Raw genomic sequence first — 25,271 nt, 5'->3', positions numbered from 1 at the left:
TCGTGATGGCCACAACATACTAGTTTCCTGCGGATGACAAATTTTTGTTTTGTTCTAACTGAAATGCATCTTTATTCCTTTTTCTTGGAGGTAAGAAGGGGAGGGGGGTTTTGGGAGATAGCTGCTGTTATTCCATAAGGGAATTTTACTGATACACAGAATATGTGTGAATCTTAGGAAAAATGGTATGTACATATTAGTCAAACAAAAGATTTTTTTTTTTAAAGTTGGGGAGGATATTTTCATTAACTCAAGGGACTCTCTGTACATTCTCAGCACGGGCATTGCCATGAGGTACAGGTGGTGTCTTATAAGTATTTTAGTTCCCTTGTAATTGAAGGGTTTCCAATGTCTCAAGAAGGGACGATAGCGGTTTTTCTGTAGCTTGGCAATTTTTGGCTAATTTACGGAAGCTGTTTGGCAATTTTTCTAAATTTTCGGCTGGCAACCCCCTGAATGCACGCACAGCTCAAATTTCCTGGAGCAGAGGGCTTGTACTGCATCTTTCGTCTCGGATTAGGTATTACAGAGTGTTACAAGCAGCGCCCCTATTTTTCATCTTTTCCACTCATCACGGAACGAAAATCAATTTCCAGCACACGCCCACATCAGTCACGTGGTTCCACGCTGGATCGAAGAGAAATGGAATGGAGGAGAAGAAATGGGACTCTTTTTAAAATCTATTCTTGAATGGAGAGGGTATATATGGATTTAAGTACTCAAAAAGATCGGTGGACATGATTTTGGAAGTCTCTCATTGTGCCATATATTTAAAATTACTCTTGGCTTCCAATGACGACAGAAAAATTAAGAAGGCTTTGATTCGTTTTAGGGGCACATTGGGAAAGATTCGCTGATCGCGAATTTGAAAGAGTTAAAAATTTAAAACACCCCCGACCCTAGTTGCCGACCTCGTGTTTGGATGAGCATGAACTTCGCCACTTGCATTTTTTTCTAGATGACATGGGAAACACGGAAAAGGAAAAAAAATCCGAACCAGGCACGGATCTATAAATTTTGGACACATCCTGCAACAAGATCTGTACGGCCCCTGCCCAGAAGTCAACATTGTATATTTACAACATTAAGTCGAAGTGATGTTTTTTTTTTTTTTTCAATTTTATGGGCCGTTGGGCCCCTTAAGGACGTGCCCGCCCCCCTTACGCACTGCGGGTTCGCAGATCCGGCCTGATCCCAACTATAATTTAACATAGTTTTATAACTTTTTTAATAGTAAAATTTGCTAGTCGCAAAAGCAGAATCAAGAGGGAAAATTAAAAACCATTTCTTATGTCTGTATCTCAGAGTCAGACTGACGTAAGTCAACTTGATCGCTACTTTAAAGGAGAGAAGAAATATTCAAATTTATTAAAAGTATCTTCTGGGGTAGCAAATTTAAACTGTCAACAGCTTTTACTATCATTTTATTTTTACTTTATTATTTTTAAGATTAATAATCCACCGTCTTTTCTCAAATAGTAGCAATTACAAGACAGTGGATAACTTTTGAGAATTATTGGCTACATTGATCTTGGGTTTTATTGGCTAGATTTTCAAACTTTTATCAGCCTAATCTTGAGTTTCGCAAAAAAATCTCATTGGCATCAATACATTGCACCCAAAATGCAAAATATTCCACCAACTTAGTCGTTTATCTACTCGCATAATCTCGCCGAGTCGACAACGTTATCGTTACCCCGCCGGAAACTAGCCAAGTTTCTGACACTGCGCTACATACATCGATATGTAACATTAGCTCATTATAGCTCGATAACAAAATATTTGTCGTACAAAATTTATTTTTGGACCCTTACACTAGAGAGCAGTTTTTCAACGCAGGTTTGGCGAGGAAATAATATAAACACAGGCACCAAAAGATCAGCAAGAATTTGCTGAAAGGTAAGCATGATAAATTTTGAGCACCATTTTATGGTTTGCAGAACTTTATAATTTTAAGTCCTTTTTTAAAAATAAAATAAACTAGTTTAAAAAACTAAAAAAAACACGCTTTCGTAGCAAAATGAACTAAAAAGTGAAAAATAACCTTTGGATGATAGTAGTTGACCAATCACTTAATTTTAATGTGATACAAAAAAGCGTGGGGTGCTGTCTATTTACATTTTTGCTTGGACAACAAATGGAAGAACTTCAAGACAACTGATAAGAAGCCCCCCACGCTTTTTTTTATTACATTAAAATTAAGTGATTGGTCAACTACTATCATCCAAAGGTTATTTTTCACTTTTTAGTTCATTTTGCTACGAAAGCGTGTTTTTTTTAGTTTTTTAAACTATTTTATTTTATTTTTCTGTTTTTTAGTCTTTTCTTGGAGAATTATCAGATTACGAAATTATTTATAAAACGAGTGCGAGGAAATATCTTAAAGTTAAGACAAGGGCACCCCGATGGGAGTCATCGATGTATGTTTGCGGAATATTTATATTACTTTGAAAATTTGAGATGCATTTGAATAAAAGTTTTGTTCAACAATGGTCTGATCGGCAATGAATTTCCAATTGAAGGCTCACCTAAATTTTGGCATGAAATTAGTTAAAAACAATTATATTTCATGTTCTAATTACCTTGGAACATTGGAACAAGTTTTGTCTGATGCAGAAAAATTAAAGGTTTCTGTGTGTATTTTTAAATATTTTTTGCGAGCATTTTCTAATGTATTTTTAAAAATTTTTCCTTTTTCACATTGTTGGATTTATGCCAAAATATTGATTAAAATTGGAGGAAACTAACAATTAAAAGAGTTAATTAATTAATTTGATTATAGAACATTGCATTGTCATCGGATCTGAGGTCGCGTGCCAAATTTCAAAAGAATCCGATCGCAGGAAGTGGGCGAAATTTGAGCTGCAAGATTCCGTTACAAGATACATACATACATACATACATACAGGCGAAGCTAATAAAAGCGTGTTAATAAAAAAATAAGCGTCAACTATTGGGTTTTAACCGAACTTCTTTTAATTTAGCACTCAAATTATGCGATACTTTGAAATAAAGAAACACAAAAAAGAGGACTGATTGTTTGTTTTCTTAGAAATAATTTTTGACTATTTTTAAATAACAGTAGGGACAAGTAAAGGAATGACATTTTGGTATTTTAGACTCACATAAAATATAGTTAAAATACAATATACATTTTTTACTATACTTGTTTAACTATTCTAAAAAGTACTTAAACTTCTTAAAGTATGCGAGTCATAAAACATTTGTAAATTATAAAAAATACATGAAAATAAATCAATTCGAAGATATCCATAAATCTCTCACTTTTTTCTAACAAATGTAAGTCCCTCCCCCTCCCATACCTAAAAACTCCAGTTCTTATTTGGTAGCAAATGGCTACTATTATCAAAAGAAATGGAAGCCACCTTTGAAAAAAAGCAGGTGAAAAACAAAAGTGCATAAAGTGTCAACGATGCAAAACCTCCCCTACTATGTCCTCCCGTATACTTGCGAACTCTTGAAAATGGGTATCAGTAAAACTTTTTCGTGCACACCGCTATCTCATCCGATTTAAAATTTGATTATAAGCACACGAAATTAAAAATAATGTAAAAATATGAATTCAAAGGGTCAATCAGACGATATGTTGAACATTTGAATCCACTCATATCATCACCAAAATTTTATGAAAGTTTAAAAATAAATTTTTAAAAAATCCCTGAATTTAAGTAACTAGAATAATTTTCTGGCTTGTGCATAATTTTGCCACCTATTTTCCCTAATTTTGATATTATCTTGCTATCCAGAACGTCTTTAATCAATTTTCAGAAAAAAATTATTAATCTAGCTTGATTCAACTCGAGTGCAACGCAACGAATTTAAAATTTCCCGCGCGGCGGTGGCAAAATGGCGATTGTGCAAGTCCTCTGCTACGGAATAAGGATAAAAGAAAAGTAAAAAATAATGGTAAGCAACAAAATTAGCATTATCTATGCGGTAGAATCACACTGCTAACCAATACGGAAGAAGTTTAGAGAGGAGGATGCAATTGGATTTCGAAATGTGTAAAAAATCGGGACTGACATAAATAGAACGTTGGTAAGTATCCGATAGCTGAAATCTTAGTGGACATTACTTCCCCTCTTTTTCATCCCAGACGATCCGACAGCCAAATTTTTAGTGGAAAAGAGATTTTGGGAAAAGGTCATGCCCCAAGATGATAGTTTGTGCAAGGGACATTTTAGTGAATGGTAGCCACATTGGTGACTTCAATGAAAATACCGGCCACCAAAACGTGAAAATTGGTTGCGTTTAGCGACTGGCGACCGCGAGATTTGAGCTTTCCGCCCCCCCCCCTCGTGTCACATGTCACGCTTTCATATGCATACTGTTATAAAAAGTGATGTCGAAGTTCTTGCTACCAACAATCACACAATTCCACGAATCCCTTTCCCTCCTCAAAGCATGACATCATTCGTATACATCCTCAAGTAAATAATAGCCGATGATCGAGTAACCCGCGTGTTTCAACAATGAAACTCGCGCCACGGCACGATCATTTGATAATGTGTGTTGGTAATGTTTAACATGCAGGGAAAGGCTTTATTGTGACAAGACTGAACTCGATCCGGCAACTCAACTGTTTTACTGCTAAGACTCATTTTAGGAAAACGAAGAAACCAAAACAATTAAGAGGACTGGAGTTAAGGGTTAATCCACTGGAGTGAGAGTTAAAATTTCAACTATCAAAATATTACCAAACACGCAATTTTGCTTCGTTCAAATGTAGAAGCAATTTACACCCGTCATACCTTGACGGGCGATTTTCTAGTTTCCTCATAATAATGCCCATCTCCAACTCCTCAACATGCGTAAATAAATTTGCAGATGAATCGCTGACACGAATGCAATGCATCTTCATGTTATGACGATTCGATTCGTTCAAACCATTCAAGCAGAAAATGCAATAGATTGAAAAAGAAAAAGAGAGAAAAATAGATTTTTTTTAAAGGCTTGACTTCCTTGCACTTTGATCCTCCATACGCCGAGCGTAGGTGGGAAGGGGGGAAAAGATTAAAGCGATTTAAAAGGTTTGCGGAAGGATGAGGGTGAAAAATGTTTAATTACGGATTCATGAATTATCATGTACTCGAGTCCCGGCTTGCACGAGGGATGCGTTCCAAGACCCTTCGCGTAAGTTGAAATTTCGCGTTGTGGAAAAGGGTATGTGTAAAAACTTTTATAAACATACCCATACGATTAAAGACACTTGTAAACACCTCCTCAAACTGTTAAAAACCATTTCTTAACTATACATTACTGTTTCTTAAATAAAAAAAAAATTAATTTTTATTTGTTGTATTAAAAAAAAAGAAAAAAAAAAGTTTTATTTAACAACAACAAAAAAAAAAAAAAAAAAAAAACTGCTTCGACGCACAAAATCAATGGAAAGGAAGACGTAAAATAAACCATTACAGTACGTACATTATGTAGTAAGAAAAACAAATGCACTATAGTTGTTGAAACTTTCTCTTTTTCCTTCTATCTTCTCAAACTTTAATTGAAACAGCAACATATTTCATCAACTTTCCCATATAGAATGAAAAAAATAAATGGAAAATGAGGAGTAATTATTTGTATAAGCGATGTTTAGACTGTGGGGTGGGAACTTCCGCTCTCAGAGATGCCAAAGGGATGAAGGTTCATTCACGAAAAAAACGCGATTCCCTTCGGGAAATTTTCGTGTTGCGGGTGAAGAATTCGCGTTAGGAATAAAATTCTTTACCGGGGGAAAAAATCGCGTTATAGCCATTTCGCGTAAGTCGGATCGCGTTGTAGCGGGAGTCGACTGTATAGTTAAATGCTTATAGGTCTAACTGAACGTAGGGGAATGTGGGGTAAAGTGAAATAAAATTTACTTCGAAAATTACGGTACATAAAGAATAAAAAATAAATTTCACACTAACACTTGCATTGAAACACTCGTTTATTTTTGGCAGTGAATTAGGACCTCCAAAAATAGGGGGAGGGGGAATTTTACTTTTTTTTAACAGGGAGCAAAGTGAGAAATAAGATATTTTTCTATTGAAATTTTTCTATTCAATTATTAAAGATATTTTTGATCAAATAAGAGTAAATAAAATAATGAGGGAATAAATGAAAAATAAATGAAATAAACAAATAAATAACTTAACAAAAAAGTGAATATATGAGAAAAAAGAATGAGTGAATAAAATATTGAATAAGTTAAAAAATAAGTTAATGAATAAATAAATAAGAGAATTATTAAACAAAGGAATGCAAATGAAATAATTAATAAATGAATATGTAAGCGATTTAATAAAAAATTGAATGAGTCAATGAAATGAACTATTTCAATTGGCCCCCATGCACTTGACAAACTGTATAGTGCAGCTCTGGTTAGTTGAGCCGTGACCTTGACTATGTTCACCTGTTTTAGGGGAGTTTGGTGAAAAATAGACGTGATCAGCTTGATTTAAATCAAATGATTTTTTAAAAAAAATCATGATTTAAATTTAAAAATGATTACACATGATTAATGATTTTAAAAAAAAATCTTTTTTTTAAATCAATTGATTTGTTTAACAAAATTATTAAATTCAGTTGATTTTACTTTTATAAATTAATTTTGCATTTTTAGAATGTATTAAATATAACTACACTGTCTTATACTATCATAACTTTAATAGGCAAAACTACGTAGATCCCTCTTTCTGTGTGTGTAACAGATTTTCACTCTTGCAATATTGCTTTTACTCCAAAATTGTAGTTTAGAACAAAATAAAAAATTAGAGTTTTCCTTATACACAATGACTAATAATGGTTAAATATTATTGAATAGTTCCACTCAACTTATCTTAATTTTAAAAGTAAGTTGAGTACATTCATCTATTGTATGAAATATATTATGTTTATAAATGTAAAGTGTGTAATTAATATCTACAAATTTTTTAACAATTTTTAAAAAAATCAAAAAAAAAAAAAATCTGATTTAAGTAAAAAAAATTTGATTTTTTTAACTTTTTTAAGAAAATCACGAACCCTGATACAAATGAGTAATACTGCACCAAATATCAGTTGGCCACAGAAATAATTAAAATCTTAATAACTAGAACTTTATCATCTAATAATAACAAAATTAATTACTGACTTAAAATCAAAATACTTACAATATGAGTATTTTTAAAAATTGCTTGTATTATCATATTCTTTCATTTTCAGAGGTTATTTTCTCGTGACTGAAATGGACTACACATGTTACTTACTACATAGTTAAAATATTACTAGATAGGTGGGCAATAAAAGCAGGGTAAATATTTCACCCTGGACAAAAGGAACACCTTGTCCTCAAGGTTGGGGGTTGGACGCGAGGCCAACAACCTCACCCCGGAAAACAAATCTTGTTCAGAAATCTCAAGAAGTTGGGCTTGGCTGTAAATGAGGAAAAACTAAGTTTTTGGTTGCGAGCACTAGAATACATGATGAGCAGCCGCTTAATATTGGAAACTATACTTTTGAAGGAGTCACCCAGTTTAAATACCTTGGGTACGCTTATTACCAGTAAGAATGAGTTTAAAGTTGAAATTGGAAATCGAATTTTGATGGCAAATAGATGCTACTTTGGCTTAAAGAGCCAATTAAAATCTAAGCTCCTTTCCATTAATACAAAAATAAACCTGTACAAAACCCTCATTAGACCGATCATTTTATACGGTAGTGAGACATGGGCAATTAATAAAACAGAGGAAAAGACTTCTCATTTTTGAAAGAAAGATCCTTCGGTCAATTTTTGGAGCAGTAAAAGAAAATGATGCTTGGAGAAGTTTATATAACTTTGAAGAATATCATAAATACAGACAACCCAACACCTTAAGAGTAATTAAAGCCAATAGAATCAGATGGCTGGGGCACGTATTTAGGCGTGCAGATCTGGACCCGGTTAAAAAGCTAACTTTTTCAAAGATTGAGGGTACAAGGAGAAGGGGAAGACCAGCAACAAGGTGGCTGGATAGTGTTGAGAAGGACCTAAAAATTTTGGAAGTGAACAGGTGGAGAAGCCTGGCAACGTGTCCTACCGTCTGGAGGAAGCAGATGGAGAAAGTCTTGGCTTGCACCAGGCTGTTGTGCTGATGAAGAAAAAGAAATATTTCACCATTGACTTTGCCCCACTTTCCCTTACTTGAAGCTATCTTTATGTTACAATATTGTAAATTCATATGGTAAACTCTTATCGAAAAAGCTTCTTCTACAAGTGGTAGTAACCGATTTCTGCTGGTCGGTTTCTTTCTGTGATTCAACATGTTGCAAAGATTATTTAACACGATTATTAAACCTCCTGATTCGTTCAAAAATGTTTTTAAAAAATATTTTCTTCTTACTCTCTCTCTCTCTTTTTCAGGGCATTTTTTAGTTTTTATTTTAAAGTAAATTAAATGACACCCATAAACATGCCGTTAAAAATGTGCAGAACTGTTTGAAAATATACTTAAATAAAGTAGTTTATAAAAGCATATTTTCCAAGGGTGCCCATATAGGGGGGCAAGTGGGGGATCAAGCCCCTCCCCTCTAGAAATTAGAACTTCCTTGCTTTTAGTACTTTTTTCTTTGCAAAAATGTAAAAACATTTCTTCTTCAGCCATTAATGAATAATTTATTAAAAATGTCAAACATTAATAGCTCTAATCTGTTCTGAAATCAGTTTCTATGGGGAAAATATCCTGCTAAACCATGGGGAAAATATCCGAGCTCCCCTTAAAATTTTGCAAATGGATGCCCATGATATTTTCTCAGAAAAACAAATGCATATTTGCCTTTCTGTTTTCCATGACTGTCAGGAGCTTTCCATGTTGAAAAATTTCTAAATCTGAAAGTGCCCTTACTAGCCTAGTAGATCTTCTTTGAATACTTTCCAAGAAAGAAATATTTTTCTCGAGATAAGAGACCAAAATTCAACAGCATACTCCAAATGAGGTCTTACCAAACCTCCGTATAAAGGCAGAAGAACCTTTTTAGATTTGTTTGAAATAGATCAATTGACAAACCCAAGCATTCTGCTGACTGAAAAAAAATCTTTAAAATGATTGCCTTACTTTACCTTAAGTTGATCAAATATTGAGGGAGTCAAAAAAAAAAAAGCGAATTGACCGGCAGAAGATAATCTGCCGATTTGAGGACCATAATTTGTTTTAAAGCTACAAATTTCTCCATAAAATCTTTTTCTTTTATTGATTCAACTTTAGAAATGGTTAATAGTTATTTTTGAACAACTATTTATTTTTCTCAACTTCCCCAATTTTCTCAAAATAATCTCAAAATTTCATGTGTTAAATACCTTATTGTTATATGTTATGTGTTCATGTTATTGTTAGTTAAATTATATTATGTTTACTATACAGGAATATTTGAAAAACATAAGGGCTCCTAAATGAGCTTGTCATCAGCAGGATAATTTAGGAGCACTTTTAATTTTAATTTATTTTGTAACCATTAGCAGGGCCAGATTTAAGGGAGGACAGGCGGGACTAGTGCCCCAGGTCTCCACAACAAAGGGGCCCCCACAATAAAACTTTTATAAAATATCCTAACTTTCTCGGGTCAGCAAATTTTACATTTTTCCTCCCAGACATATACATTTCTTATACAGTCGTCCCTCGCTACTTCGCGCTTCGACTTTCGCGGCTTAACTACATCGCGGTTTTTTCTAGAATTTTTTTTTTCAAATATAGTAATTAGCCTTTTTTATGTGCTCGTGTAAAAATTTTTCTACAAAAGAATAACAAAGTATATGTCTTTTAAGTGAGGTTTGAGAGGCTAGTTGTACATGGAGGTATAAAATCGCTGAAGAAAGTGTAGGGAGTCGCTATCTCATTTTAACCATTTAGCACTAACTAGAAAATATAAATCACTGTATTATTACTAGGGGATAAACCAGGGGTTGATCCAGCGCCAAATTGGGGGCCGCTTTGCGGCCCCTTCACAAAATTCCGCATGGCAAAAGCGGCCCCATTCACAAAATTCCGCGTCGCAGAAGCGGCCCCATTTACAAAATTCTGCGTCGTAAAAGCAGCTCCTTCACAAAAATTTATAAAAAGGCAGCCTTTTCACAATATTTTTTAACCGCAAATGTGTACGCATCTACGCGGGAGCCTCTTCCACCTTCCCCCATCTTATCTTTTTGCTTGCTGCGTGAGGTGTTTTTGCTTGAGAGCGTCAGAGGGGGGGACGGGAGAGGGACACTTGTGATTGGTAGCTTGTTTTCAGGAAAATCTTAAATTTTACTTTGATTGCGCAATATATATTTAGTATTAATTTGTGTTGAGTTTCAAAATCCAATTCTAAAATAACTTTACTTAAAATAAAATTATTTTACATGCTGTTTTTATATTTTTATTTCTTTTGAAGATCTTGATTTCCTTACATCGACCATGGTAAACGAATTTTTCGCATTTTTGATGTTTACTGTACCTTCTTAAGAGGCAAACAAATAAAATGTCTTATATATTTATTAACATCATTAAATTGCAAAGTTTTAAACGAAGTACCTACTCTTTAAGAACGTCAAAAGTCAAAAAATTAAACGCTGAATGCTGGTGCAGTATTATTTTGGGTTTTAATTACTTTTAAGTTTTTCAAACACATACATGGAATCTTTAATGAGTATTTCACTTCTGTGTTAAGAGATATGTGATATCTTTGAGTCTGTTCATATTGTATTTATTAGGAGTTATCATTACGTCCAGCAGCATGTGCAATTTTCATTGCTCTTAAAGTATTTGAGAGGGGCAAACAGGAAATCTGTTGTGAGACTTTCACCTTAAGAAAGTGTGGCTTGCATATGTTTATTTGTAAAAAGCAATAAATGTAATGTATGTGTCAAATTACGAATAAAATGTTAAGGGTCTTACTTCCCCCGTCCCCCAGCGCATTTTCTCTTGACAGCTTTGAGGTATTCTTCAAGAACTTGCAATCACCCCTGAAACCTGTCTAGGGCTTTTCTATAACGATACGACAGCTAAAAATGCTTTAATATAATCTTTTCCAAGAAAAAAATCACGAGAAGGTCTTTTTTACAAAAATAAAGAAAATTCACAAAAATATTTTGCTTTTTCACAAAAATAACGAAATTTCACAAAAATATTTTGCCTTTTCACAAAATGGGGACCCAAAAAATAATACCTGGATCGACCCCTGGATAAACACATCTGTGAATGGTGTTCAACAATGCACTAGCTTTTTAAGTTGTGTATGTAAATGTAGAGGGTGAATGGGGGCTCCTGCTCCTACGGTCACTAACGGGCAATTGATTCATCATCGAACAAGTTGAGGTTTTTTCATAGACTAGGAAAGTAGTGTATAAGAACTGCATTTGTGTGTAGTTCATTTAACAATAATTAACAATGCGATATCTATTACGTCTAACATACCTAATTTTCTCATATTTTGTGCAATATATTAAGTAATACAAATGTAATAGCGGCTAAGGGTGCTGTTTTATGTCTAGGGGGCTTTAACTATGATAAAAACCTATTTAAATTGCCGTAAGTAAGTTTTATGCGCTCTAAGTAGAAAAATATATACAGAATCCTACTTTGTGGAAATTCAGCTATCGCGGTAAAGTCTGGAATGAATTAACCACAATAAACGAGAGTTGACTGTATTTCTACAAAGAAGGCTTGCACAAAAATAATATTATCGATAATCAGACAGCCCTGATTGCAAGTATCCATTTACTATAAATTTTCTATTTGATCGATTTCAGTGGCAATATATATTTTTTTAATTCATTTAATTTGTAATTTGTATCTATGAGTTGAACAGATGATGTATTGTAAATATCATATGAAAATAACCTTAAAAGTACATAACTCAAGTGATGTGAAAAAAGTGGGGAAAGGGCTACGATGGGATAAATACTGACTTGATATATATATGGATATTTATTGAAAGTTCTTTTTATTGAAAAATAAAAGGTTCGAGGGTTAGGAATGGGGGGGGGGATTTCATGTTTCTGGCATTGGAATTTAAAAGTCCTATAATTTATACATTTACAATAGTGTCATGTGAATTTAAGCTGTGAGGTTCTTTAATATTCAATTCAGTTTTGCACACTTTCTAAACTACTTGTTTTGTTTTACTCTGTAATCTATCATAGTACATGTTGTAGTAATCTTTGTAGGAAATTACTTTTATTTATTGTTAATAAATGTATTAATCAGAGTTTCTTGGTTGAAGGTATAACCCGCTTTAAAAAAATATATTTTCACACATGATTCATTCTTCCAGTATTTAGTGTCTTGACAAAAAGCAGTTCTTTTTTCTTCCCAGATATTATTTAACACAAATACAAAAGCGACGACCAGCAGCAAGCTCTGGGCCTAGCTAGGCTGGTCTTAGTCAATTTACAATCCCCAGTGAAGATCAATGGCCCTCTTAAAACTATCTACTAACTTGCTCATGACCACCTCTTCTGGTAAGCTGTTCCAAGGTTCCACTACCCTGTTAAAATAATAATTTTTCCTTATTTATATGGTAGCCTGAGATTTAAATAGCTTAAAACAATGACCCCTTGTCCTGTTTTCAGGGCTAAACTTTAGCCCTGTAACATCTTTCATTTTAATAAATTTAAACAACTGAATCTTGTCCCCTTGGTCTCTTCTTTGCTCAAGACAACATTTTTAGCATTCTAAGCATGGAATCGTAGTCTAAACGAGAAAGTCCATTTATTAGTCTTGTAACCCGCCTTTTTGAACCCTTTCCAATACATTAATATCTTTCTTATTAAAGATTTTTTACTAAAGAAGTAAAATCAGGGGTGATCATAATTACATGAAAAAATAGCTGAACTTATTTTTCCAAGAAGAAAAAGTGTTTTGATGGGCATATATATACACATTACGTGTATGTACACATCATATTATGTATATAAATAATTTAGATACATAGTTATTTGTTGGGGCTAAAACTCGAAGTTTTAATTGGACTTCATACGTCCATGTGCTTGGTGGGAATTAAATTCTTTTAATTTTTCTCTTTTCTTAAAATTTTTCAAAGAATGTTTTATTTTCATCCTTTGCATCTGAATCCTTAACCACTAATTACATTCATTTACTAATACACTAAAGCCTAATACACCAGCATTTTTTACTGATTCACAGTTTCTTTTATGAGTATTTGTAGAAGAATGTTGCATTGCAATAATGCCTTCACACCATCACCATTAGCATATGTGAAGGGCTTGTTGCAAGAAACACAAAACCAAAATCCAGCCCTATCAATTTTTTTACACTATATTTCCATCTTTTTATTGTAGGAATCCACTCTGTTTAACCATTCCCAATTAAACTTGTTCTTCTTTCCTGCATTGATGGAACAAATATCTTCAGAATTATCCAGATACCTTATTTTTTAAATGAGAACTTGCAAAGTTCAAATGAATAAATTTATCAAACAAAAAAAGTAGCAAAATGAAAAGTAAGAGTTGACTAGTGAAATTTAATTAAACAAACTAATTTATATTTACGAGGAGCATATTAATAACGATAAAGTATAATTAGAATTAGTTCAATAACAACAGAACGCACGCAGATAAAGATCATAAACCAGAATATAAAATAAAGAAAATATTTGCATATGATCAATTCCCTCCAACTGCCATTAAAGAACAAAGACCAGGAGTCGAAGCTCTTATCCCTTTTCTCATTCTACCTTCCCCCAGTTTACAAAACATGACCGTAGCTTACGCTTTATATTTATACCAAATGTCTTCAATTTGGATTTTTTCGTTTCATTAAACATCGCCCTAAATTTCACTAAAAAGTAGGTTTTTCTGAAAATATAGAAGTTCCGGTATTTTCGAAGATGAAGATACCAGAATTCAAGATGAAAATACCAGAAATCCGGTAAAATACCGGAACACAATCACCCCTGTAAAATGTCATCCCTGGGAAATACGAGATACAGTTATCATTAAAAACGCTCGAAAAAAAGTTATTAAGAACATTAGCAATATCACTATCGTCCTGAATTAAAATTCCGTGCTCATCAACCAGTGGCCCAACATGACTGGTTGACGAGTGATGCAGTCAGAGCAAGAAAAGAAAGTGCATAATATTATGAAAACATCCATGTAACTCAGTGCTTTAAATTAAAAAAAAAAAAAAAAAAAGCCAAATTTTCACTTTTTAAAGAACTTTTTTTATCCCAATATGATAGAAGAAGTCTCATGTATGAATGTTAGAAGAAGCAAGATACATTATTTTTTAGGAGAGTCTTCATTATTAAAATATGTTAAAAGAGAATTTTCATGTACGTTTGTACTGGTACTTCTAATTTAAATAATTTTTTTTATTTGCTAAAAAAATTGTATTCCTAAAGGTATTAAACTAGGAGAAAGAATGTCTACAATGGAAAACATAACAATTTTCTTAAAACCTACTTGTCCTGTTCCTATAACTGTCGTCACTGATACATTAGGTAAATAAATTACATGATTTGTAGCTTTTTTTAAAAATCTTTAAACAAAATATGCGTTGATCTTTAGGTTTAAAAGTTATATAATGTACATCAGACTTATGATTCATTTGTAGACACTGCAAAATAATCTTCATGTTTAAGAAATTCGTGACTTTAATTTTACTTTTTTATTTATAGTAGATAGCTATGATTATGAGGAAATTAGTTTTCAAGAATTTATTCTTAGTTATTTGTAATTAATAATGTCTGAACCCATCACAGTAAATTATTTCTTTCATTATTTATATCAAGACTCATTTAAGTATTCTATTTTTTACAATAAACATTTTCAAACAATATTCTCGTATAGAATAAGGAAACGAAATTACAAGATTTTACTTTTAATTATTCAATTAATTATAAAGAAATAAGGTAAATATGAATATTAAACATTAATAAACAATTAATTCTTAAAATCTCTATGATTTTTCTAAAATAAAATTGTTTTTCTTTCAAATAAGTAATAAAAACTAAATAAACCTGGTTTAAACCAAAATAAAAACTTTTTTGGTTCTTCAAAAAAAAAAGTTTTTATACCGACCCTGAAAACGTTGCTAACGTTATGTGGTCAAATGTGCCCAGAAAGGCGGATCAACTTACCCCCGGCATGGGCTTCCTTGATCCTATACAAGGTTCCATTTTTAAAAAAAATAATACAGAAACTGTCAATAAATTTTGCCATTTTCAAAAAAATTGGAAAAATGTTTAGTGAAACTTACTACAAAAAATCGAACTGTTCATTATATTTTTTGACAAGATAAAAAATTAAAAGTAGAAAAGCGGATCAATGTGCCCCCAGATTATGAGAATGCAAAACATTTTCAGGGGAGTACATACACACATCCGTAGCATAGCACAGCTTTTTATTTTTACACTAGCGGCCCCCAAGTTTTAACACAACCATCTCTTTAATTTTTTTTAACTTTATGCAAATGCAAGCCCCCCCCCCCCCCCCCCCCCCCCGCTGTCCCACAGAACTACACTAAATCAATTTCAAGATAAATGGGTTTTACAGTTAAGAACAGAAACCTTAATGCTTCAACACTAATAAGAAACATGGACTCAAATTCTGAAGTCGAACATATAGGTACCTCATTGATGCGAAACCACTCAATGTGAAATATTGTTATACATGAAATCATCTGGTGAACAACCACTTAGTTATCAAAAAGGCAGTGGCGCTGACTCCATGGGGCCTGAGGGGGCAGAGCCCCCCCCCCCCAATAAATCAAGAAAAGTATTAGTTATACAGTAAACTCCCGATTATCCGCGGAATAGGGGGGCACGGTAACCGCGGATAAGCGAAAACCGCGGATAATCCGAACAATGGGTAAAAAACGATACTACTGTATACAATAGCTAAAAAATATGAACAACGCCCACACATACATTTAAATTATAGCTAAAAACAATGCTGTATTTCATCTACTAACATTGCATGTAAAAAATATACATATGTAAAAGCTAAAAACGAATAACAACACAGTCATAAGTTCAAAAAATATTTAATGACCGTTAAAAAATATAATAAAATTAATTGTGAAAAGACCCGCGGATAAGCCGAGCCGCGGATAATCCGACCGCCGATAATCGGGAGTTTACTGTATTATGTTTTCTAATCTCATAAATTTATCTTTTATTTCCCTTGTTTGAAGATAGTTTACCTTGTAAAATACATTCAGTAATGAATTTAAACAAATAATTATTACGGTAGTAAGCAGATTAACTGAAAACGAGTAGTGTGAATAATGATGGTGTTATTGATAGTGCTGCAAGCACACTTAGAATTTGTCCCAGTGCGCGAACTTACGGGTCAAATCTGTTGCCGGTGGGCAAGCTCATCTAAGTGTTGCTGATCTGTTTGATTTGTATATTAAATGGGAGGCCTGATAGCTTCGAATACTTTTGGAGATGGTGTTTAAAAGAAAAATCCTCACAAAATGATGATCTTTCGCTTCCTCGGAATCGACGTATACCAAAGAAGTATGAAAACAACGAAGCCAGCTCACCATAAACTAATAATAAGAGTAGACCGAGCTTTCTCATTCTTGCTGATGAAGAAAATTGGTTCATAGATGTATCATGTGACTAGTGGAAGGGCTTGGCGAAGACTTTGGCAGCAAGGTTGCTAGATGGCAGCATTATCTATAGTTTGGCACTAGATATGTATTTTAAGACAATGTGTTTTCATTAAAAAAAACTTCCAGGTGCAGAGATTGAACTGTTTTTCTTTTAGTTATGCATTATTTTGACATTAGTAATAGTTTTTGATCAGTTTTCGGTAACTTTTATTTCATTTGGAGCTGTCAGCGTTGGCGTGAACGAAATGGCGTAAACGTTTTGCGTTAACGCAAAAATGTACTAATCGGTATCTTAAATTGAAACTGTAGGTAATAATCTTACCGTTTGCTGATTCTTCTTGGTCGCTTGCATCTTTTATTGCTTAGAGAGTTATTGAAATTGACTAAAGAAAATGCACAATACTATCTAAACGAAAAACTCACTATATTAACAAAATATTTACAACTTAGAATAACAAATTTACAAATCGGACTCCATAAAAGATCATTCTTCCGTGTTCCATAAATTCTATTTATTTTATTTCGCACTGGCGTTGATCGTCTGCTACGATTAACGCCCGCTGTTGCTAGGATATCCACCAGTCACATGGTTTGGTTTATGAGCAGCAAAAGGGTTGCCATAGCTCGGTCTACTCTTATTATTAGTCTATGCAACTCACCGCATGCTTTCAAAATCCCAACGGAGGCACTATATAATGAGGTTTGAAAAATGGTGCAATCTTGCATTTTTGGGCGGTTTACATCAATTGGACGCACAGAGATCATTGCAGTTGAACAAGAGTGCTTGCTTTTATTAAACACAGATGAAACAAATTTTGAAAAATCAACTGAGTTTTCAAAAATAACCTAGACATTGAGATACTGCGTTTACACTTAAATATGTTAGCCGGTATAACAAATGAAAAAACCAACTGGTCTTAGAAAAAAAAAACATGCGTAAATTAAATTACATTTTTACGAAAATACTGTGCGTCTTTGTATTTATTTTTTCCTTTTTTCAAAGCCAACAAATATGTGTCAGGCTTGTCGAGTTTTTGGAGTTATAGTGTTGATTATATGACTTTAAAATGCTTAAAGAAAACTTTAAAACTCACTATCTTTCATCTCAAATTTAGAAAATTCCCCCCGGTTTACCCCCCCCCCCCCCATTGTTTTAATAGTCGGCGTCTCTGGGAGTGCCCTTCCGTTCAAGTCAAGTGTCTTCCTACATTATAATATCAATGCTTAGCTACGGCACTGCACAACTCCCCATAAAATAGAACAAAAAAAATCTCTTACTAAGACAAGTGATATGATTTAAAAGTTGAACCAGAAAATTTGTAAACCAATTTTTAGATTCTTTTGCTTCGAAAACGCTGTGTCACATACTGTTTCTTAAAATTATACACACCAGAAAATACGGCATTTTCAAGGTACAAAAATCTGACCTTTATTTGGTGTGGGGGACCTCTGAGGGATTACATAATCCCCTAACCCCCCCCCCCCCCGATGATGTCCGGGCCCCCCCCCAATAATTTTTGCAAGTCAGCGCCCCTGCAAAAAGGCGAAACCCGGTTAACATGAAATAATTAGGATCATTGTCGATTAGGATCACTAATTACCTAAAAAAAAAACATTTATTTCAAGCAGACTAACATTTTGGGATTTTGTAACATAAGTTGTTTGCTGGTATTATTTAACATAAATATCAAAAATCTGACCTTTATTTGGTGTGGTGGACCTCTGAGGGATTACGTAATCCCCTAACCCCCCGATGATGTCCGGGCCCCCCCAATAATTTTTGCAAGTCAGCGCCCCTGCAAAAAGGCGAAATCCGGTTAACATGAAATAATTAGGATCATTGTCGATTAGGATCACTAATTACCTAAAAAAAAAAAACATTTATTTCAAGCAGACTAACATTTTGGGATTTTGTAACATAAGTTGTTTGCTGACGGTATTATTTAACATAAATATCAAAAATAATAAAAACACAAAATTGATTGTTTCCCTAATAACGAGAAATATAAAACACAAATTAGTTCATTTCGCTAGAAAATATCATATTTGTGATCAACTACTGCAAAATTGTCGGAGAGAAGTAGTGCTCATTTCTTGTTAAAAATATTTTTTACTAAAATTTATATAACCAATTTGTTTTAATCAACTTGGTCCATAGAAAATAAATTTTTCATACATAATGAATAAAAAAAATGAAAGGTAAAAATTTGCATCACTGGAAAAATACCAAACCGGCGTTGTGGGGGGGGGGGGGCACTTTAAATTCTATGCATCAGTCAATTTAAATTCCCTAAATTTTCCACATTCAACTGTCACATGCGCAATCAAAGGAGAGGTAATGCGCTTCGATTATCATTCATGAAACAAAAAAAAATTGAACATTTTAAAATTAAACACAAACATAATAAAGCAAGAGAAACAAGTCGCACCATTTACACATATAAAAAAAAATGTGTACATTTAAATTTGTCAGCCAAGCGGTGCATTACCGGTACATTTAAAATTGAATTCTTAGAAAGAAAAATAACTTACCAATTGTTCAGAAATCAATCTGACGTCCGGTAAATTGTTTCACAAACACTACAGTATTTCAAGTGTCAGTATTTTGCGGTATGTGTACACTTATACATGCCTCTGTCAGAGCGAGATCGCGCCACAAGCGGCAAGTCAGCCATGTTGAGTAGGTTAGGTACAAGTTAATGAAAAGTCTATCACCAAAGAAGCATTCCTACGATCGGGTCCAGAAATTAAAACAAAACGGACATGAGTGACATTTTAAAATTTAAATCGCCGGATATTTGCCCCTATTTAAAAAGTGTCATTAACAAACAAACACAGGAACGCCGCTCCCACTAACGCGATTTTAAATCCGCAGTGCTGATTGGCTGGCAGAAGTGTCAAATTACTTCTTTTGTCTCGTTAAACCGGGCTGCCATCTGTTGATCATTATTTGTACTCTTAAAAAATACATGGAGGAAAAATACGTCAAAAAACAAACAAAAAAATATAATGAAAGACGAAAAAAAAAATTAGCAATTTTTTAAATTATGTTATTTCTATTTTTTGAAAGATAAGTTAATGCATTGCTAACGTTTTTCAGTTTTATGATCACGCGTAAGGTCACTTTTTAGTTTTCTTCAAATTTGTCATAATGTTTTAAATTAATAATATTCCCAACGTTGACGAGTTACTTATTTGACAAGAATATTTTTAGCTATATTTTCGAAATAATGAACTTGTCATAATCATTTTTTAAAATAATCAATGCAACTTTTTTTTAACTATGACTGCGAAGATTTTGTTGAAGTTTGTTTTTGTGTTGACAGTTCTGTTGCTAAGCGGCATTCCTTGTAAATTAAAACCATTGTTGAGTCACGATTCATCATGTTTACAAAAGTTCGGTAGTTTAAATAAAATTCGGCTGGGGATGCTTTTTTTCAGTGCAACTCGATATTGATTAATAATTCATTTGTTTAAATTATTTTAATATTTTGTCACTTGCTGCACTTTACACTGCCTCATTATCAACTCAAATTCATGGTTGCAATGTCTGCACAATTTGAAGTAAGGTTTTATATCATACGTCGTGTATCTTTTTCTTTTCACAAAAATCTCATCTTCTTTTTTCAAATTCAAGGAAAAAAGGGCCTCTACATAAGATCAAAGTTGACAGCAAATAATAGTGTGTTATTTTTCAACTCTTTTAGACCCTATTGGTTCCTATTTTATGCTTATAGAATTGAAAGAATATATTTATGCTTGAGAGGTTGTTTTCACAAAAATATGAAATTTGTGCAAGTTTGATGAAAAAGAGGACTTTTTATTGTGGGTATTAAATGGTGGGGAGGAACAATGGGCAATCTAGTATGGAATACAAATAAACAAGGGTGCCCATATACATAATTTCAAAGGGGGGGGGGGGGGGCTCAGATATTTTAACCATGGTGTAGCAGGATATTTTCCCCATGGAAACCAATTTCAGGACAGATTAGAGTCATTAAAAATTTACATTTTTAATAACTTATTCATAAATGGCTGGAGAAGAAATGTTTTTACATTTTTGCAAAGAAAAAGTACTAAAAGCAAGGAAGTTCTAGTTTCTACGAGCCCTCCCCCCTCCCCTATATGGACGCCTTTGCAAATAAATAAAAAAATGATGACCGGCCACAGGCTCTGCTGAGCCTCAACCAGCCCAGTTTGGCTGGTTTTAGTCAATATATCAATCAATTATGAAAATCAAGAGTCCTTTTAAAACTTCATTCCTTTGCGAGTAACATCTGCTTCCGGTAAACTATTCCAAATGCTCACAACCTTGTTTAAGTAGTCATTATTCCTGATTTCAAGATCAGCTGGGGTTTGAAAAACTTAAAATAATGACCACTGGTTTGCCACATGTGCAGATATTTAGCTTGCAAACATCCTGAAAAATGTGGGTTGTTTTCAAATGGAAACTTTTAGGACTTGTTGAAAAACAAAACATAGCAAAAGGTGTGTATATGTTGTTTACATGTATTGATCTTCAAAAGACTTTCAATAAGGTACTCCATGTTGCTTTTCTTAACAAAGTAGCTGATATACAGAGGTACCCCCACCCCCCTTCCCAACTAAGAGCAAGGGCGCATGCCCTAAATATCACGAAGACCCTTCCCAAAAGCAAGAGCCCTCCCTAAAAAGTAAAAAATACCCCTCAAAAGAACCCAATAAAAATTTCAATGGCACAGTCTGCACTATGACCCCCCCCCTAGGTGGCCCCCCCCCCCTGTGATATGGGAAAATAGGAATTGTTCTGCAAATTACAGTACAGAAAGAAGCTAAAATGTATTTTATAATAAAATGTGTATTGAGACTTTTTTTTGTTTCTCATAGTAAATGTGTGAATAAAAAAAGTAAAATTTACACCGCCTCCCCTTTTTGGAAAAGTGAAAAATACAAAATATTTTTAATGAAATATTTTTCATTTAATTATTAAAAATATTTTTGGTCAAATGAATACGAAAATACATGACTATAGATACCATAACCTGTTGATTATTCACAGTACCTTATTGTGTGGCCCAAGTTCCACGGATAATAAAAATTGTGGATAAAATGCAAAAAGACTAAAATGAGTGACAAATAAGGTAAAAATTGTCCTTCCTCAAAAACTTAGCGGTGTTGATGCATAATAATTTCTTCCAACAGTAAGAATATTTTGTATTTTTGTTCAACTGTACTTAACATCAATAAAGAACAAGTGTATGTACTATGAAAAAAGGACAATATATTAATAAATAAATAAATACAACAAAAACATCCGAGTTTATTTACAGTTTTCAGACAAAAAACAAACAAAAAAAAAAAAAAAAACAGCCATTGGTATATGTTTTTACAGCAAAAATGCATGTTGGGAGTTTACTGTAAAGAAATAATAAATAAATAAACTAATAAATGCATGAGGAAAAATAAATGATTAAATAAAATAGTGAATAAGTAAGATAATGGAGCACATAAGTGGTTTATTAAATGATTACATAAATGATTTAATAAATTATTGAATAAGTAAAAGAAATGAACTCTTTCACTTTGTTCCCTATGGACGCGAAAAATGTATAAAACATTTAAAATAAAAACAAACTTATAATTAAATAAATACTGCACCAAATATTAGAATATTTAAAATGTAAATGACCAGAACTTTATCATTTTGTAATATATATACTATATTTATTTGATTTTATTTCATCATTTGACTTTGTCCCATTTTCCCTTACTATCTTTGTGTTTCATGTACAATCATTCTATTATTTGCTACTGTTATTAAAAGTTGTTTTTAACTCTAGGATCCTGAATGAAATTGTCCAACAGGTGATGGAAAATTATTCGGTCGTCGGCCACATCGGAGAAGGTGCTCATGGCATTGTCTTGAAGGCAAAGCACAAAGTTACTGGCTTTGTGGTTGCACTGAAGAAAATTCCTCTGAAGAATATTGAAGATGGAATCCCATGCATGACCTTGCGGTAATAGAGCAATATCACCAAATTTTTCACATCCACATTGTAAAGTTTTGACTTCTAATTTACTGGATGGCATTTAAAAAGAAAAAACTTTTGAATTTTCTATTACTAAAATCAGCCTTAGGAATATGGCTGTTTGATTTTTAAGTTTAAAATTGTTTTTAAAGAAAAGTAACAGTATTGAACGAACTGTTGTTTTTACTATCAAGGGAAAAAAAGAGCATCACCTAATAGGGTATATACGCTAATAAAAGTGCAGTATAAAAGTATTTTGCCTTCTTTCATACAATTATTACAAAACTATTACAAGTAACATAGAGACAGACAAGAAACTATATTAGTCTAAAATAAAGGATAGCATTATTTTTCTAATATAAAGTAATATTATTTTTCTAAATCTTAAATTATGAACATAAATAAGTAGTTAATAAGACACTATTAAGTGTAATAAAATATGTGTAGTGAAATGCAAATAACAGCTAAATAATTAACAAAAATGTTTAAATAAATTGAAGTGCTACTTTTAAAAAACTTTTAGAAATTGCATTGTTTTAAGAAGCAATTTATTTCGAAAATAGTGAGACATTAAGTTGTAGCAAAAAAATACAATAGTTCTACATATATATCATTGTTGTAAAATAATCTTGAGTAAAAATGTTTGTTTAATAATATGTTTTCTTTTTCCTATTAGTGAAATTAAAGCTTTACAACAAATGAGAAATGAGAATGTAAGCATTACTTGCTTTTTTTTAATTAATTTTAGAAAGTCCTTTTAAATAGTTAAACTTTTAAAAACCAGCTCTCATTACTAAAAATTGTTAATAATATAAGACTCTAGTTAAATTAATTGTCTGGATTAGAACTACAAAAAAGTGATGAGATAATAGCAATAATAATAATAATAGTTATTATAATACAGTGTTGTATTTACATATGGTTTTGCTTGGTTATAATGAAAAGGGAAAGTTTATAGGAGAGGTTAGTAAATGTTTCTCCTGTAGAAAAAAACTTTAAAAAAAAAGTACTTTGTGAAAAAATAAATTGAGTTCTCTTTTGTTTTTAAGCAACTTTTGCTACATTTTAAATGTTTCCTACAAAATATTCTTTTAAAATTTTTAATTTTTATAAGTAGTAGCAATAAATATTTATTATAAAATTAAATGTAGCATGCACTGATATCTGTTGTCTGCTTGCATTTACAGCTCTCAGAGTGTGTTCCCTAATATTTATTTCAATTTAATTATTTATTTAGATAAATATCAAATTTTAACATTAATACATTTTTACTGTACAAACTGTTTGAATTTTATATAATGTACGTATTGAAATTTTCTTGAATACATTATTTTGTGCCAGAAATAACAAAATGTTAAACTAAACAAAATGTCCTCGAGTGGAAATAAACCTCTTTGAAGTTCAAACATATTATTTATTTTTAATTAATGATCTAGTAGACTGAAAAATAATGAAACTTGTTGTGTGCCTGTTCAAAGCACTAAGTAATTTGTACCTACTTTCAGATTGTGGATTTATTGGACGTTTTTCCATATGGGGCTGGCGTCGTTCTGGTCTTCGAATATATGCCCACGGATTTGTCCGTCCTCTTGAGAGACACGGAAAACCCTCTGACGGAGTCGCAGATCAAAGCATACCTTATCATGCTTTTAAAGGGAATCTCTTACTGCCACAATTTAGGAATAATGCATAGGGTAATATTTATAATTGAGTTCTCAAAACCCTTTATGAAATGCAGGGCTCCCAATTATTATTTGCTTGTTGAAAGAGCTTTAAAAAGCTCTTAATATAGAGAAACAGCGCCACTCTTGTTTGTTTTAATTTTTGTTGAAGTTAAATATCTGAAACTGAGTAAAATTTATGAGTAATTGATGCATGTTTTTGTTTTATTAATTACAAAGATTTGATACCATGGATACTTGGTGGCACCTCTTGCCTTTATCCACGATATCCCAGGGTACCCAAGTACCCGCTTTGGGGACACCCGCTATAAATATGTCTTTTCTGTTATTTGAATAAAAGAAAAAAAAAACTTGCTTTTCTGATAAAATTTTTGTAAAAACTTCAAAGGGTCAAGGATACCTTCATGAAACACTACTCGGCAATCAGTCTTTTAGTTGCCAAAATCATGTACCTGCTATTTTGTTACTGCTTTAGCATACTTTCAAATTTTAATGTTTATTTCAAAATTTATATTCAAATAGTTTTTCCACTTCAAAGTAAAACAATTGTGTATGGTAAAATTTTTCAAATACAGTAGAAGACCTTCATAACGCAATTCTCTATAAACCGCACTACTTTTCAGAAGTAAACAATAGGTTTTGAAGTTAAAAAAACTCCCTCTGTTTTGTCTTGCAAACATAAAAATTGTTAGGCCAATTAAATTTTGAGACAGTTTATCATCTTTCTATCTTAAGTCAAAGCTTTTGAATGAAAATTAGTTCTCACAGTAAACAGAAAATATCAGATGGCTCTTGAAGATGCAGCTGTTATGCACGCCATGAAGCCAGCAGAAGTGCAGGATAATTCACTTTCTTTCGATTGTGAAACATATTTATTTGTGAATTACTAATTGTAATATTGGTGCTTTAATACTCATTGCAGATAAAACTCAATCTGAAGTGCTAAGATATAGACATATTCTGAATATTAGTTTCAAAATTTGTGAAATGATCTATATAATGCAAAA

The 25,271-nt window shown here is 32.6% G+C and overlaps 1 protein-coding gene across 1 annotated transcript; it reads left to right on the top strand.

Annotated features, from left to right (window-relative positions):
* Nucleotides 1-19,968: 19,968 nt before the first annotated feature.
* Nucleotides 19,969-24,276, top strand: LOC129232624 (cyclin-dependent kinase 20-like; the record flags this gene model as incomplete). The annotated part of the gene is given in 4 exon segments (XM_054866756.1): nucleotides 19,969-20,138; nucleotides 22,419-22,570; nucleotides 23,259-23,295; nucleotides 24,088-24,276. Coding segments are annotated over 4 exon segments (405 nt in total), but the record flags the coding sequence as incomplete, so codon positions are not given.
* Nucleotides 24,277-25,271: the final 995 nt, after the last annotated feature.

This window comes from Uloborus diversus, unplaced genomic scaffold (assembly GCF_026930045.1).
Source record: "Uloborus diversus isolate 005 unplaced genomic scaffold, Udiv.v.3.1 scaffold_13, whole genome shotgun sequence".
In the NCBI taxonomy this organism is placed as follows: Eukaryota; Metazoa; Arthropoda; class Arachnida; order Araneae; family Uloboridae; genus Uloborus; species Uloborus diversus.
This window is presented reverse-complemented; position numbering and strand designations above follow the sequence as displayed.